The following is a 17225-nucleotide window of genomic DNA, read 5'->3' as shown; positions in this document are numbered from 1 at the left end:
AACGGCCAATTCATCAAATTGATGAGTATTTTGTATCCCTTTAAGCTGGCTTAGAATCATGTCCATACCTTACAGTTAGAGTAGGCTGTATTTCAAACCAGTCACAAGAAGATAGTGACCTCCATGTGGTGGGTATACTGGAGCATCTCTAGACACCTCCCTGCAGTCCCTATCTGTATTCCATACCCACTGTAGCAACCTGGAGCTCCTCCTACTGTGTTTTCTACACTGGCGGGTTACTTGTTTTGCTTTCTTTGTCTTCCACCCTATTTTGCTCCCAAGTTCTCCTTTAATATACTCCGGATACTAAGGTTTTTTGTTTGTTTGTTTGGTTTTGTTTTTTAAAAACACACAATATTTTAAAAAACAAAAACAATGAATCAGAATTGTACTGAGTGCATGATTCGGAGGTTCTTATTACTGCCTCCTTTATCTTGTCCATGTGTCATGCACTAAGAACTCTGATGCTCCGGGTAATTCCTGAAACAAAATACAGTGAAAAGTTTTGGGACATTGGAGACAATTGTATTCTTGTATCACTACCTCCACTACCTGGGGATGCAGGGCGGGGTTGGTAGCATTAAAAAGACTTTACAACTTCGTTAGGCTCTACCTGATTTCCTAAGTACCTCGACCAGCCCACCCAGCCAAGGCCATTCTAGCTCCTGGTCACTGGACTGCCTCCCACCGGGTGGGGTGGCTTGCAGCCTCTGCTCCCAGTGGCTGCCCGATGGGGACCTAGTGTGCTGCCACACATCTGGGGACAAGGTCAGATCAACAACCCGGAGGACCCAAGGTCAGTCCCCGGCCCTCAGGTGCGCAGGCGCCCGGTCGCCAGCCGGCGTCATTTGTCCAGCGGCCGTCAGCGGCGACCTTGGGCCCAGAGCCTGCCCGCAGAGCCCAGACCTCCCTCTGGGCCAGGACAGCAAAGCCTCTTCACGCCCCGCCCTGACCCCGCGCTGACCGCTTGGTGACGCTTCTGCCAATCAGAGGCAGCCTTGCGGACCAATCCCAGGGCGTGGAGTGTCCTCTTCGGTGTCTCGTCCCTTCGTCCCTTCGGCTCCTCGGCATTTTCCGTGGCCAGGCCTTATCCGGCTTTCCTTAGACCGGGTGTTGCTTCTGGGTGTAATTTCCCAGATCTCTCTTCAGCCACTTCCGGGTCTTCAGTCGCTCCGGAAGCCCGCGAATCCCGGAAGTGAGGGCGCCCCAGATTCGGCCACGAAATGCCCAGCTTTCCGGAGAATGTTTGAGCAAAGGCGGTGCGGCGCCCGGGCGTCCCGCAGAGGCCGCAGGTCAGTGTCCGCTCGCAGGTGCCCCGCCGTAGGGCGCGCGGGCCCCACGCTCTGCGACGACGGCCTCGCGAAGCTTGCCTTGCTGCGGGCCGCTGTGGCTCAGTCTGTCGCGGGGTTCCGCAAAGGCAGTAAGACAAACCCAGACGCCCAGTTTTCCTCTAGTTTAACGCTGTCACGCAAACTACGCGATTCTGCCTCGAACGAGCCGCCTCTGCATTCCCCGCGGCGACGCTGCAGGCAGCCCGGAAAGCGCCTCCTCGCCATTTTCACAGTACTAGATTGAGTGCTTTAGCTCTTAAATAAGAATCTCTTGTAGTTTATGAAAAAGGTTTTTTCAGTGTTTTGGAGTTTCAACCTTTTCAGGAGCCCATTCTTGGTCTTCGTGGGAAGAGTTATTGAAGGTTTTCTTACAAGTTAGTTTCTGACTTACATTGAAATCCATTGGTTTGCTATAAGGAATGTTATATTTATTTCTGTTCTTTTTGGGGGGTCCTTAAAAGTCTTTGTTGGTTCGCTAGTTTATTCACGTGCCATTTTTCACACAGCAACACTTAGCAAAAGAACTTTTCACGGATTGAAACTTTCCCAGACTATCAGTTTCAAATATTCTGTGGGACCCTTTGCCATATTTTTCACCTTGATTATTTTAGATAATTGATGTATGACTAAGAACTCCCATCCCGACCCCCTTACCAGTTTGTAGTCAAAACACCCTCCAGGAATGTGTGGCCTTTAGTTAAACCTGAACAGAATGGATTTGGAGTAGCGTCTTTCCTTTTACTGTCTTGATCCTTTTTGTACTATCAATTACTTGTATCCAGAATGAGGAGAAATGAAAGATAAGTCAGTAGAATTAGTAGGAATTTTTTTTTTCCTTTAAAAAGTAAAGAAACTAAGCATACTAGGCCACTAACATGAAAAGAATTAAGTTCTCGTCTTGATTATAGCTTGCTTATGCCCAGCTCTACCTTTTGGACTAATTCTATTTTTCAGTAATTAGAGGTAGCACTCAATCTGTGGCTTTAAAATTGTTCCATAAAAGAACTTTTGTAGAAATTTCCTGAAGCCATGCAGAGGAGAGACAAAGCAAGCCGGCTGTCAACTGTAGTTTAACAAGCACAGCTATTTATATGTTCTTTTACAACAGTGTTCCTGTAAGGATCAAGTTCATATCTCCGACCCGATGATCTGTCTTGCTCTTCGGCATGAAAATTCTTCTTAGCACAATTGTTCATTGTTTTCAGTATGCATTCATCTGGTTATTCTGGCATCCTAAAGTTATGTATTCCTTATTTTTAAAAGGGACAAACATGGCAATGCTATCTTACTTTTTAAAAATAGAAAAGTTTAATTCTGTCTTTTTGATCACTCATAATTCCCATTTCCCTTCCTACTGAATATCCTTGTATTGTTTAAATTGAAGGTCTTCAAAGCCTTTGCATTAATTTTCTGTTTGATCCATTCAGTATCTGAGCCTTGAAGGCATGTGAAGACTTGGCTGGTCATGCCTTGTCTAGGAAAATTAGGGATCTAGCACTATATGATCTGCAGGGCATTAAGTAATTTTCAGGTTCCTATAGTACAAAGAAAGTCTGAGCTGTATCAGTTTGTATGTCAGAACCAACGTTCATTTGAGATTGCTTGCACCTTTCCCCCATTCTTGGTGATCTTGGCTGGACAAGAGGAATGTAGGCTACATAGTCCCTGTCTTTTTCCTATGAAGTAAAAGTAACTTGGAAGTGTTCTGTGGCCCTCCTGCGCTCCTTGAGAATGTGAGAGAAACCTTGGGGGAAAGCCTCAGCTGTTCCATCTCTCCTTGACTGTGAGCCTGGCAGCGATTTAAACTGAGTTCTATACATGGTAGTGGAAATATCGGAGAGGAGTAGACATCTCCTGGCCTTCCCAATGTGGACTATGTGCCTTTCCAGCCCATTTCCTTCAAGACAGTCAAAAGTCCCTTTCTATAATGGGTTTTTTGTTTCTTGGGGTTTTGTGTGTGTGTGTGTGTGGGGGGGGTTCTGTATTTAATATGTATTTTTATCAGAGCTCAGATTTCTTTCCTGAGTGAGTAAAGACAAAATACCACCCAATTATCTTTTCGTCTTTATTAAAACGTATCAACCAGGAACTCCAAAGTAATTCTATCTCTATCTTGTCTAACCCTTGTGTTTGGAGATGTGTTGGCATAATACATACAATTACATACAATTCTGTATTCATAATAAATGATCAAACCCCATTTTTCACTCAGAGAAGACTTTTTAGATTTGACATTCAGTCACTTTGATTGAGTCTCTGACAGAATGTATAGGGGAGGGAATGTGGATGGGAGCTTGGGTGATTTACCACCTTCCTTTAATTACTTTCTTCATCTGTAGTTTGGAGAGCTTAGTTATGAAATCTGTCTTTTGAATGATCCTGAGGAACAACAACAACAACAACAATGCTAAGTTTATTGTCTTCTACAAATTTTGGATTGATTACCGGCAATTTTTTAATTGTTACTTGACCTTAAATTATATTTGTTTTAAAGTGACATAATAACAGCTACTGTTTTAGACAGATTCCAGGACACAAAATAAAGGAAATATGTAGTGTCTGGTACAGTTAGGTTTTACTTGGTAATTTCTTTTCCATACTTGATACCTTTTTGTTCATTTGGGGATATTTTCCCATAAAAATTGCAGTTAGATTTATGTTCTAATAATTTTGAAGTCATTTGAAATTCTTCTCTTAAGCAAGTTGATCCAAAAACTCCCAGAATTTCTAGAATACTTTGAAGATGTGGTTTCTTCAGGTATTTCACCTGTCTGTGCGCATGCTTAGAATCGATGTTTGTTGTAGTTGGTATCTCTGCACTTTAGCCTTACGTAGCTTTTGAAAATAATTCCTGCAGTGTGTGCTCTAGTGCCACCTTCAAGTAGTTATACTGCTGGGCCATCATCATCTTGTTGGTATAGGTCACAGGACAGAGCATACTCTGCCACTTCTAGCATGGTGACTTTATAGTAGTTATTAATCTTTTAAGTTCTATTTTTTGTTTTAATTTTTCTATAACTGTCCCCTTATCATATATCCTGCTATATTTTCTTTACAGTTTTTCAAAGTCAGTTTTATATAATCATGTCTCTGATTGGAAAGGGGTTCTTGTGTTCTAATCTCCTCTTTCCAAGCTTTGAGAAAACTCTTCTTGTAAATGATAATTTTTTTGTTTACATTTGTTTTTTTCCCCCAGGTAATGAGGAATGTGTTGTAGTAAAATGACTTGTCCAGAGTCTCTTTGGCATGCCATTTCCTGTGTGCAGTCAAGCATCTCTTTAGTGTTGCAGTATGCCCCTAACCTAACCCTAACCCTCTGTATGATGTAGAAATAGCAACTTTCTGAAAGAAAAGAATATGTGAACAACTGCTGCTTTCTTTAAAAAAAAAAAAAAAAAAAAAAAAAAGGTGAGGTTAAGTCAAGGTGTTAGAAATTCTGTTTTAAGGTTTTAAGATAGTGTTTTAGTTAACCTTACGTACTGAAACAAGTGCACAGTAGCTAAAATAAGCAAGGACTTTGGTGGGAGATGTTGTGTGTAATATGAATTTAGTCTTGAAAGTTATACCTTTTGGGTTTGGTTTGGTTTCTTTGGTCTTTCCATAAAGGGGGAAATACATACATATGTGTGTTTGTGTATCCATATCCCTTCCAGTAAGGAGCTTATCGCTACTGTCTTTTGTGAGAACTCTGCATTTTTCATCCATTTTAGAAAAGACCGAATTCAATTAAAAACAAATTTGAAGACCTAATGTCCACAGTTTGAAAGTTTTATGTGTCTTGTATGTATCCAAATGAGCATTATTGTGACTTATCAAACTGACAGTCTATAAAGTATAGACTAGAGTACTAGAGTAAATTTAATTGTAATAGAGGGAGGAACAACAGAGCAGTTACAATTAACTGGGCAAGTCTGGCAGAAGTAGAATTAGATGGAGTTTAGCACTGTTCAGAGAGCCAGAGGTCATGGTATCCTAATGGATTTTAGCCATAGCTTTACTCTTACCTATGTTTGAAGTGTACTCTGGGAATCCAGTTAAGACCCTTTCTGATACATGTACCATTTGCTAGTATTGATTTCAGTACAATGGACAGTAAATCTATCTGACTACACTAAGAATATCTTTTTAGATTCAAATCTTAAGGTCTGCACTTAGAGATTAGTCACATAACCTCCAAATATGAAGTTTTAACCTAAAACCTATAAAAACCTAGAGAGAAATCAAATGAACTTCCATCCACTTTCATTAATGGAATTCCTAAGACAGTGTAGCTGTGATTTCTGTCCTTCTAAGGATGAGTTCCCAGCAGTAGATGGCCTAGAGATTCATCACAATTTAGAGGTTTCTGCTGACAACATTTACAGGATTGTAAATTTAAATGTAGAATTTCTGTAGGCAGTATGCATTGACAAATATGTTTAATGGCAATACATCTAGTTCTGAGAATCCCAGAACCGGTCAATAATAATGTGTATATTGATAGCAGCAATGTAGGAGATGTTACTTGGTATTATAGCTAAAATCCATTTTATCCTCTTAATCATAATTACATTAATATTGACAGGCCCTTGACAATACCCACATTATTATTGATAGATTTCTGTCAATAATGTCTTTTTAAATAAAATATATTCATTCATAATTTGTACCACACAATAAAAGCTTTAAAGTACAAACTGAAAATTTCCTTCTTCCTCAATGAGGTGAAATCATTTGCTATGGTTTTTCAATGTATGTAGAAAATAAAGGTTTTATTTTTGGAAATGAAGATCAAAAAGAAAGCAGGGGCTATTTAAGGCATGTGGCTATATGTTGCTGCTCTTCAAATACCTGTTTTCAGGATTTTTTTCTTTTAATCTGAAAGGAAAGCAGTGTGACATGTACCCTGATAAAATATCAGCAGGGGACCTTTTTAACAGTTTTTAGTGCTGGGTCATTTGGTCTTAAACATCTTTATGTGACAAGTTAGTTTAATTACCTTAAAACCCTGGGAGGTATTATACTTTTTATCTGTTCTTAACTTTGCCTTCAGCATCTTTTCCCTATATTCTTAAAGTATAAAATCTGTCTTTAACTTGTATATCACAAGTTATAATTTTAATCAGTTTTATATGCCTCTTTGCCTGAATATTTATTAAGATTAACATGGTTTACAAAATGAGGCAAAATATATTCGAATGGGGTGTTAAAGGTGGAATAGAATGAAACTTCTCAGGGCATTTTGAAAAACATTATCAATCTTTTACTGATTTAACTCAGAATAATTTCAGTTTACAAAAGCAAAATGATTGAGGTTGACTTTTTTTAGAACTCTTCAACTTTGAGTCAACATGTTTGAAACTAACTTACCTCTGCTAGGAGACATATGAAAACCCACTGATGAGCTAACCAAGGATACATTCCAGCAACTCCTGCTGAAATCGATCTCAAAGACTCTCAGCAAGACCATAGCCAGGAGTTCACATCTCGGGTCTTTTGTCTTTTGCACAACCTGTTCCTTTTTCCTAAGTAAGAAAGTTTCTTATCTTTTTTCCTTGGGAGTTTTGTGGCTCTCTTTACTATTTTCACATTTTGAGACTGATTCTTTGATTTAAAGATCCATGGGAAGTTCTGATTTTACTAAAGCTCAACTGTGTTAAAGTATGTGAAAAAAGGGAAGTTCACTGATAATAAATACTTAGATCAAATATACCACCTAGGAGATTGGCTGGTGTTTTTATGCCCAATGAATATTAAGTTGAATAAGAATTTGTCAGAGAATTAGAAGTTACTAAAACACGGACTACTTGCATTATCTTGAAATGACTTTATGTGATTTAAAGGCATTTATGGCTTGCTTTTTTTTTTTTTTTTTTAACTTCACGCCTATTACGGGACAAATCTTATTATACTGCAGTGAAAGGAAGAGGATTCTGTAATCAGATTAATTGAACTTCCAATTAGATTTATTTCATTGTTTCCTTTCCTGGGCACTGCCCATCTCAAAAAGCTAAGCAAGTATTCTAAAAGATCTGTGCCTGCCAGAAAAGGGTGGTGGAGTGGAGTTGGGGGAGAAGAAGAACTATATGTAGTATTTTGTTGATAAACCCAGGGTTGAATACTTGTATTATGTGTGCCCTGCCCAATATCTATGTGCCTCTGAAGTTTCTTTATGTCCTAGTCACAGGCTTAACCATGTTGATTGGTTAAATTGCCAAGTGCATTAGTAATGATGGAACCCAACTTTATTCTCTACCGACGCCATTTTATCTTTTTCAGACAAGATAAAAACTATATGTGGAATAAGCCTAATGTCAGGTCTTCCTGCGTGGCTCACATAAGCACATCTAATAGTGATATCATGTTTACAATTTGTCTGCCACAATTACATTTTAATGATATGGTCAATATTTCTTGGAAACAAATTCTTTTGACTCAGGATAAGGCTTATTGTGTAATAATGAAGATTGTAGTGTTTTCAAATGAAATTTGCCAAAATCAACTTGTAGACTTTTCTTTTATACCCATCCTTAGCCAAGGTAATAACAATGTGGTAATAAGACTATTTTATAGATTCCAAGCCACTTTTGCAATATTATCTCATTTAATCTCAACAACCCACTGAAGTAGCTGTTATTTCCAGCTTTTAGAAGAAGAATCTAGGGCTAATGAATAATAATTATTATTATTATTATTTGTTCGCATAGCAAGTAGGGTACAGAGCTAGACCTTAAGCCAAGGAAAGTTTGATTTTAACTTTGCTTCTCTCAGTCTGTCACATTTGTGTAAAGATGGAAGAAGAATATAATCTAGGTGAGGTTTTCTGTTGGACAAACTGTGGTGTGCAATGGACAGTGTTCTAGGTTTATAACTAAAACAAGTCACCCAAACTATTGAAATCTTGGAAATAAACCCTTAAACAAACCCCAAAGAAACAAATTATCCATCTGGGGAGCAAAGTCTGAAGGACAGTTTAATAGTAAGTCTTTTAGTCTACTGAAGAGTCTTACAGAAGGAGATGAGTCAGGCCAGCTGTTCCTAATCTACACTGCATCCAGGCTTGGGGTTAAAGAGGGGAGCAAAGAAAAAAAATGCTAAACTATAACAGAAGGAATAAGACAGATTTTTTTATAGTAGTATTAAATATTGGATCTGTTAGACTCTGTTAAGTCCTAAGTCTACTTTTCTGGTAGTTATTAAAAATTCCTCTTTACTACATGATCTCAAGTATGATTTCTCTAGAAAGAAGGGTTTTGAAAAAGGTTGTATATCTGAGAAACTCTTCACTGAACTCTTACTAAATATCAATTAAGAATTGAAGCAGAGGTATCTTTCTAATTATTGCTTTAGCTAGGGGTGTTGATATGATGTTCACCTAGTACATTAACTGGCTTCCAACCATTGCCCCCCACCCCATCTCATACAAGTTCACAATTGGTCATTCATGAGCAACTCTTAGAAGCAGTCTCTGTTGAATTCTAGATCTGTAATATTAAGATAGTTATGTACTCTATTCTGGAACTTTCACAGTTCTAGTACTCAAGAAATATTTAAATTAGTACTGCTGGTCTATAAAGTAAGCTGAATATCTCATCTGTTCTTGGCTAGGAAAGCCATCTATCAAACTCAGTACTAGGGACCAGATATGCAGGGCTATCATTGATGATTTGAATTGAGAGAGAAATCATGTAGGTTTGTGTTAGCTAATAGAATAGTGCTTTTTGTTTTTGTTGTTGTTGTTGTTGTTGTTGTTTTTCTGTCAGAGAGAGAAAGAGAGAGAGACTATACTACCTTAGTTCTCTTTACTTGCTTGCTTGCTTCTCATTTTAGGCCTGGGTGATAGCCTTGAGAGCCAGGGCATGTTGTCTTCTCTGTATTCCAAGATTATTTATAGTCAGGACTTTTGTGGAATCAACAATGGCCTTGAATTTCACAAAGATTTAATAGAAAAAGATGCATTCTGAGTCACTGAAAGGTTTATACCAGCTTTTGTAGACAAAGTGATGAAAACCAGCTAGAAATGAGTAACCGGAAAACCATGCACAGGAGATAGGAAGAGAAAAAAGGATGAATTTTGTTTTGTAAGTGACTAACCCAGAGGTTCTCTAAATCACTTGAGCATGAAATCTTGTAGACCCATGACATATCTAATAAGTCAAAGTCTTTGGAGCCCAGCCTGATATCCGAAATGTATAAATAACTCAAGAAATTAAACATGAACAAAACAAAATAACCCAATTTTTAAAATGGGGTATGGATTTAACAGAGAATTCTTGACAGAAGAATCTCTAATGGCCAAGGTGGATCTAAAGAAATGTTCAACATTCTTGGTCAAGAAAATGCAAATCAAAATGACTGTGAGATCTCATCTTACACCTATCAGAATGACCAAGATCAAAAACTCAAGGGATAGCAGCTTGTGCTGGCCCAATTGTGGAGTAGGGGAATACTTCTCCAGTGCTGGTAGGGGTACAAACTTTGTAAATCAATTTGGTGTTTTCTCAGATATTTGAGAGTAGATCAAGTCCCAGATATATCACTTTTGGCCATATCCCCCCCCCCCCAAATGCTCTACCATACCACACACAAGGACATTGGCTCAACTATGTTCATATCAGTTTTATCAGTAATAGCCAGAATCTGGAAACAATCTATATGGTCCTCAAAAGAAAAGAATGAATAAAGGAAATGTGGTGCATCTACTCAATGGAGTATTACTTAGCTATTAAAAACAATGACATCATGAAATTTTCAGGCAAATGGATAGAACTAAAAAAGATCATCCTGAGTAAGGTAACCCAGACCCAGAAAGGCAAACATGGCATGTACTCATTTATAAGTGTATATTAGCCAAAAAGTACACAGTTCACAGACTCAGAGAAGCTAAGTAACAAGGAGGGCCTAAGGGAGAACTCTTGAGTCTCATTAAGAAGGGGAAATAGAATAGACATTGGAAGTTGATGGAGGGAGGGGACTAGGTAGGAGAGCACTTGGCAATTGGAACAGGCTCAATCCGGTTGGGGTAGGACTGATGGAGACAGTACTGGGAAAGACAACTGTAATTGGGATCAGGGATCATCTCTAGGATGAGCTAGAAATGTAGGACAATGGAAATTCCCAGGAATCTATGAGGGTGACCATAATGAAGGTGCCTAGCAATGGTGGTTATAGAACTTGAAATGGTCATCTTCTGTAACCAGGCAATACTTCCAATTCAGGGATTGGGATACCAACCCAGCTACAAAACCTTAGACCCATAAAATTTCTTTCATACAATATGTTCTGGGATAAGGATGGTGCAGAAGGGAGGAAATAGCCAATTAGTGACTGGCCCAACTTGAGACTTAATCCCTGAAAGGGATCCCATTCCTCACACAATGATACTCTGAAATACTCGCAGACAGGAGCCTAGCATAAATGGCATCAGAGAGGCTTCACCCACCAACTGATGGAAACGTGCAGAGAGCCACAACCAAACATTAGGTGGAGCTTGGGAATCCTTTGGAAAAGGAAGGATTAAAGGAGCCAAAGAGGTCAAGGACACCACAAGAAAATCAACTAACTTGAGCTCACAAAGACTGAGCCACCAACCAGCCAGCATGCATAGTATGGACCTAGGCCCCTTACATATATGTAACAGACATGGTCTTCATGTAAGATCCTTAACAGCAGGAGCAGGGGCTGTCTTTGATTCTGCTGCCTGCATTTGGATCTTTTCCCCCTAACTAGGCTGCCTTGTCTAGGCTCAATAGAAGATACACTTAGTCCTACTGCAACTTGATATGCCAAAGCTGCTTGATATCCATGAGAGGTCCCCTTTTTCTGAGGAGAAAAGGAAAACAGTGAATGGCAGTGGAAGGGACTAGGAGGAGAAAAAGGAGTGGAAACTGGTATCAAAATGTAAAGTAAATAAGTTAAAGTAAATAAATAAAAAGAAACAGGAAAAGGTAGAAGCCAGCCATCCTTGGCTGTGATCCTGGGAGTGATTCTGGGAAGCTCTTCAGTTTGAGAAGGACTGCATTAGATGAGTGAAGGAATGGAATATGTGGAATATGCAAAAATACATGTGTCTTATATATATTTATATCTTTTTATCAAATGAAAATAAGATTATTGTTTTAAAGCTGAATGCATTGAGAGAAGATTTGGGCCACCAAAAGTTTATATCAGTAGCTTGTTCATTTAATGTTTAACCAAATAAAGTAAATTATATGAGAAATGCCTGAACTTATAAAAATCTGCACCCAAACTGTTTACCCCATCTTATAGAAACCCCAGACTTCAAAATTGTATGTGTGGCCTTCCATTCATGTATTTCCCATATTAGAGCACTGGATCCCCAGGCAGTGATGCATTCCCCTCTGGTTTGTTCCTTCCTCACTTTAGATTTGAACATTCCCTTCTTCTTTGTCTCCACAGATAGGTTTATAATTTACAGAGCCATTAGCTTCTCACTGGGTCAACCTAACAGTTATTAGGTTGTTAAATAGTCAGTGGGCTACCAGCCCTCCTCACAGCCAGCAGAAATCTGTTCTAATGAGTAGCCAGAACAAGCCTTTAGCATCTGTCTTTTTCTTTCCTTTTCAGCCTTCTGCTTGTCCTTGAGCTTCTGGCTCCTGTTATTACCGCTGCTCATAATGGTTTTAGTTTCTGTAACCATACTGACCCTATTGCTCCTTCCCAGAACCTGCTTAGATAGCTCCTCTCCAGGAACCTGTCTGAGGAAATGCAGTTGGAAATGTAGAGCCTTCAATTTCCCCTTGAAAATCACATACTGCAGCTCACTGTACATTGCCTGTTTATTTTATATAGCATACCCGTCCTGTCTCCCTCTTTTACCTAGGTAAATTGTAAGCTCCACCATACTCACAACTGCCATTCATTCTATTATATCACTATCTCCAACAGAGTAAGTAAGTACCAGTATTTTTTTAATTATAAAATGCCTCTGTATTCCAGGAATTATGATAGTTGCCCTGATTCAACTCTGATAATATCCAAATAGTCATAGCATCAGTACTTATCATGTAGTAGAGGAAATTAACAATTAACAAGTACATTATATCCAATGTATAGAGATCAAGAGAAGAAGCTGGAATGTTAAGGGCACAGGCAGGGTGGCAGCCAATGCAGATTTTAAATCAGAAAAGGAAATGGTACTTGGTCCCTTACTTAGTCTCTCAGTTGAAGAAAGGGGACACATGTTCTAAACAAAAGAAGAAAAAGGATACACAGTATAAGGTGATAGTGGTTCTTTAAGAAGCATCTGGGGTATTGGTTTGTAGAGTCCTGTGTTACAGGGTAGGCAGTGTCTGATGGACCGGAAGGTAGATAAAGCAATACAAGGCGGCCTAGTGGAGGGGAGAACATATTTAGAAAAAAAGGTCTTTATCAGATAGAGAGTGAAGAATGCATAAGGGAAAACGTTGTACACAGAGCTGACTGTCATTGGCAGTGGACTAGATTAGAAGAGTGAAGAAATGACACTCAGTTTCTCTCTTTTTTTAAATACATTTTTATTAGATATTTTCTTTACATTTCAAATGTTATCCCCAAAGTCCCCTATACTCTCCCCCTGTCCTGCTCCCCAACCCACCCACTCCCATTTCCTGACCCTGGCATTCCACTGTACTGGAGCATATGATCTTCGCAAGACCAAGGGCCTCTCTTCCCATTGATAGCTGACTAGGCCATCCTCTGCTACATATGCAACTAGAGACACAGTAAAAGAACACACATAATATGCACTCACTGATAAGTGGATAGTAGCTCAGAAACTTAGACTACCCAAGATACAATTTACAAAGCACATGAAACTCAAGAAGAAGGAAGACCAAAATGTGGATACTTCGTTCCTTCTTAGAATGGGGAACAAAATACCCATGGAAGGAGTTACAGAGACAAAATTTGGAGCTGAGACTAAAGGAAGGATCACCCAGAGACTGCCCCACCTGGGGATCCATCCCATAAACAGCCACCAAACCCAGACACTATTGTATATGCCAGCAAGATTTTGCTGACAGGACCCTGATATAGCTGTCTCTTGTGAGGCTTTGCCAGTGCCTGGCAAATACAGAAGTGGATGCTCACAGTCATCTATTGGATGCAACACAAGGTCCCTAAAGAAGGAGCTAGAGAAAATACCCAAGAAGCCAAAGGGGTCAGCAACCCTATAGGAGGATCAACAATATGAACTAACCATTTTCCCTCTTTTTAATCCCAATTCTTTACTGTAGCTCTTGGCAAGTATGAGGCAAAGGCCTCCTGAAGCAGATGTGCAGCAGAACTCTCTACCAACTTTTGGGAGGCCGCTAAGTGCTGCAGAGGCCTCGGGAACGGAGCAAAGGTTAGTGACCCCTCAGAAGAGGATTGGCATTTGGATGGGGAAATCATCCTCCAGGTCTGCTTTAGTGGAAGAGCTGTCACCAGGCAACTTGCCCTATTCATGGGTCATTTTGTTTCCTAGGTTTGAACTCCCATTAATTCAATCTATGATACATGTGCATTATTAAAATTCACCTCTTGAAAATGTCTTGTGTTGTCAGATAGTCCTCATTTCAAAAAGTACTCATTCATGTTAGGATGGTTTTGGTTCTTTTACTATCTAAAAATTAACATTTAACATAAGCTTTTAACTAGATTTAATAAAATAATTAAATTTGAAGGAACTTAAGATCGTTTGTTTTTTTTTTCTCTAGCCTTTTGTTTTAGACTCAAGAAACCCAAGGATGGGGAGGATCAGGTGAAAACCCTGGTTTCAAATCACATGGCCCATTGGCAACAGTTGATGTTCACAGGATCCATGCCTCTAGTGTAAGCCTTGGTTCTGTGTGTTGCTGGCTTGGGCCTCTCAAAGGCTGGAGAATGTGTTTAAGCTTCATGTGCTAAAAAATCCTTACTGTGTTTGGCCCTGTCTTAGTAGTATGTAGTTTACAAGGGCTATATATATAAAATAAATAACATGATGACCACATATATGTATACACTGTGAGATAAGTACTTCAATTAAACAAACGTATCCATCACAGCTCATCATTAGTGGAAGTACATGTGTGCATGTATACACATGTGTGTTTGAAGATAGTCTTAGCCAGCTTCAAACAGGTATGCTGATGATAGTAGCCATGCTGTACAATAAGTCCCCAGAATGTACTCATCTTCTAACTTGGAATTGGCATTTTGGGGCAAAGCCTCACCAATTTTGCAATTTTTTTGGCAATCACAATTTTATCTTTATCTTTCCAGAGTTCCACATGTTTATATTCTACAGGAAAATAAATCAAGTGAAGGAGCCACTTAGAAATTACAGGTAATTTGGGACAAAGTTTGAGTTTTCCTATTCATTTATAGGATGTCAACTGATCTGCATATCAATTGTTGCAGTGATCAGATGGTTTTGCTGCTGTAGTTAGCAATATTAAATGACTTCTGAGGCATTCATACCTAGCTAACTTTAGTTAATGCTTTAGATTTTTCTTACTGTCTTCTTCGTTTAGCATCTATTTCTTTTTTATGTATTTATGAAATTATTACAGTATGTATCTTTAACCATGCCATTCTTTTGAGCATTTTAATAGTTGTGTGTCCAAAGTACACATTAGTTTTTCAGAAATGAAATATAAGGAAAGTATATGTAAGGAAGATTGGGGATGACTTTAAATACACCCTCAAATCCCATAGAAATGCTAGAACTCACAATGAAGCCTGGATTTAACCATCTGTTGCCATGTTCTGTGTAGTTCGGCTTTCTCCATTTGTTGTGCTATTTGACTTCATTGTCAGTTTTAGGATTTTAATCTTCCTGGCAGAATATCTAAACAAGGAATATTATATAGAAGTATATTTTCAGAGTAAGTAAACAGCTATGTTCTCTCTCCCTTTTCCATCCCTCTCTTTCTTCCTGTCATTATCCCTCACTTTATATCCATCCCGCATTCTTTACCTCTCTCTCTGTCTCTCTCTCTCTTCCTTCATCTCTCCCTTCTCTTTATCCATTACTGTCTATATCACCCTCCCTCCCAACTCATAAGGGACAAAGGATGGGGGTGGGGTAGGGTCAAGATCTAAAAGAGGGAAGAAGAAGAGAAAGACACGTTCCAATTAAGAAGAAATTGTTTACTGTTTTGTTATCATATTAGTAATCTAGACCCATCTTCTGTGTTTACAAGCAGCTAAAGTGGTGATAGAAGGATTCCACTACTTGATGTTTCCTAATTGTATTTTACCTAGACAGCATCAGAGAAGATATGACTGGCAAAGAAGAGAATATGCAGAGTGCAAACAGAGTGCTGAGGATAAGTCAGTTGGATGCACTTGAACTGAATAAGGCCCTGGAGCAGCTTGTGTGGTCCCAGTTTACTCAGTGCTTTCATGGATTTAAGCCAGGACTGTTAGCTCGCTTTGAGCCAGAAGTAAAAGCATTTCTGTGGCTTTTCCTATGGAGGTTCACCATCTACTCCAAAAATGCCACCGTGGGGCAGTCAGTTTTAAATATTCAGTACAAAAATGATTCTTCTCTCAACCTGCTATACCANCCACCAANTAAAACTCAGAAACTGTGGTATGCTGTGTGCACCATTGGGGGCAGGTGGTTAGAAGAACGATGTTATGATTTGTTTCGAAACCATCATTTAGCGTCTTTTGGGAAAGCCAAACAGTTCATGAATTTTCTGGTTGGACTTTTAAAATTAGGGGAGTTGATAAACTTCTTGATTTTCCTACAAAACGGAAAGTTTGCAACTTCAACAGAACGCCTCCTTGGCATTCATTCCGTATTTTGCAAGCCCCAGAACATGCGCGAAGTTGGCTTTGAGTACATGAATAGGGAACTTCTCTGGCATGGCTTTGCTGAGTTTCTGATTTTTCTCTTACCACTTATCAATATCCAGAAGTTGAAAGCCAAATTGTCTTCCTGGTGTATCCCCCTTACTGGTGCTACTGGTCATGACAGTACACTAGGCAGCAGTGGAAAAGAGTGTGCTCTGTGTGGAGAGTGGCCCACAATGCCTCACACTATTGGATGTGAACATGTATTTTGTTACTACTGTGTTAAGAGTAGCTTCCTATTTGACATATACTTTACGTGCCCAAAGTGTGGCACAGAAGTGCACAGTGTGCAGCCCTTGAAATCGGGAATTGAAATGTCAGAAGTAAATGCTCTTTAGAAACCAAGTTGTTTCCTCTGAGAAAAGTGTATTATATCCAATTCCTTGGAATTAGTCATCCTCGGTGTCATCTGTAGGTGGCTTTTAACAGGAGTGTGCTGTACAGCCACTCTCTTCCTTTACAAGCACAACTCAGTTCTAATCACTGGAAACCAAATGATACTAGAAAATCTTATAAATGTTCATGTAATTTTTTTAGATCATCTAATACAATTTTTAATGTCAAGAATACTGGAAATTTTTTGTCAGATGAATACTAAGAATGACTTAGAATACTTCTTCATAGAAAAAGGTCAGACTCTAAAAATAAAGATTTTTGAGACTCTGGGATGATTGTGCATTTATTTTTGAAGATAAAGAAACATTATAAGCTTACATCATAAAACCCTTTTATGCTGAATCTCAAGTTCTACTGTCTCGCTGGTAACTAAGCTTTTCCCTGAAGCCAGTTTTCAAGAGGTTCAGTCTATACCTGTCAGACCCTGCCCATCAGAGTTGAATTCTTACATTCAAGATGTAGAAGCTGCTTAAGGCAAGAGAGTTCTGGAGACTGTGGGACAGCTAAGATGAAGAACTCTATGTTATAAGCCTCTGTCTGAGATCAGTACTGATATTTGCACTAAGCATATTGGTAGTCTTAGGAAGTAAAACTAGAGGTCTTTTGTACTAATAATATAGGAATTCATATCAAGTGCCCTTTCTCTCCAGTTTTCCCTTTGTTAAACAATAATATGAAAATATTGGGACTGTT

At 39.0% G+C, this 17225-nt stretch overlaps 1 protein-coding gene across 4 annotated transcripts; it reads left to right on the top strand.

The window, feature by feature from the left end:
• Nucleotides 1-949: 949 nt before the first annotated feature.
• Nucleotides 950-16804, top strand: Pex2 (peroxisomal biogenesis factor 2). 4 transcript variants are annotated; one of them, XM_029475237.1, is made up of 5 exons: nucleotides 951-1292; nucleotides 13547-13656; nucleotides 14009-14123; nucleotides 14556-14619; nucleotides 15544-16804. In XM_029475237.1, exons 4-5 carry the CDS (start codon nucleotides 14564-14566, stop codon nucleotides 16472-16474), a joined length of 987 nt encoding a protein of 328 aa, XP_029331097.1. In that variant the 5' UTR covers nucleotides 951-1292; nucleotides 13547-13656; nucleotides 14009-14123; nucleotides 14556-14563; the 3' UTR covers nucleotides 16475-16804. The 4 variants fall into 4 exon arrangements, with proteins under 4 accessions (XP_029331098.1, XP_029331097.1, XP_021013777.1 ...); XM_021158116.2 differs by having other exon boundaries at nucleotides 955-1292; nucleotides 15540-16804; XM_029475238.1 differs by lacking the exon at nucleotides 14009-14123 and having other exon boundaries at nucleotides 950-1292.
• Nucleotides 16805-17225: the final 421 nt, after the last annotated feature.

This window comes from Mus caroli, chromosome 3, assembly GCF_900094665.2.
Source record: "Mus caroli chromosome 3, CAROLI_EIJ_v1.1, whole genome shotgun sequence".
NCBI classification, from domain to species: Eukaryota; Metazoa; Chordata; class Mammalia; order Rodentia; family Muridae; genus Mus; species Mus caroli.
The sequence above is the reverse complement of the archived record's forward strand: the minus strand, read 5'-3'. Positions and strand labels throughout refer to the sequence as shown.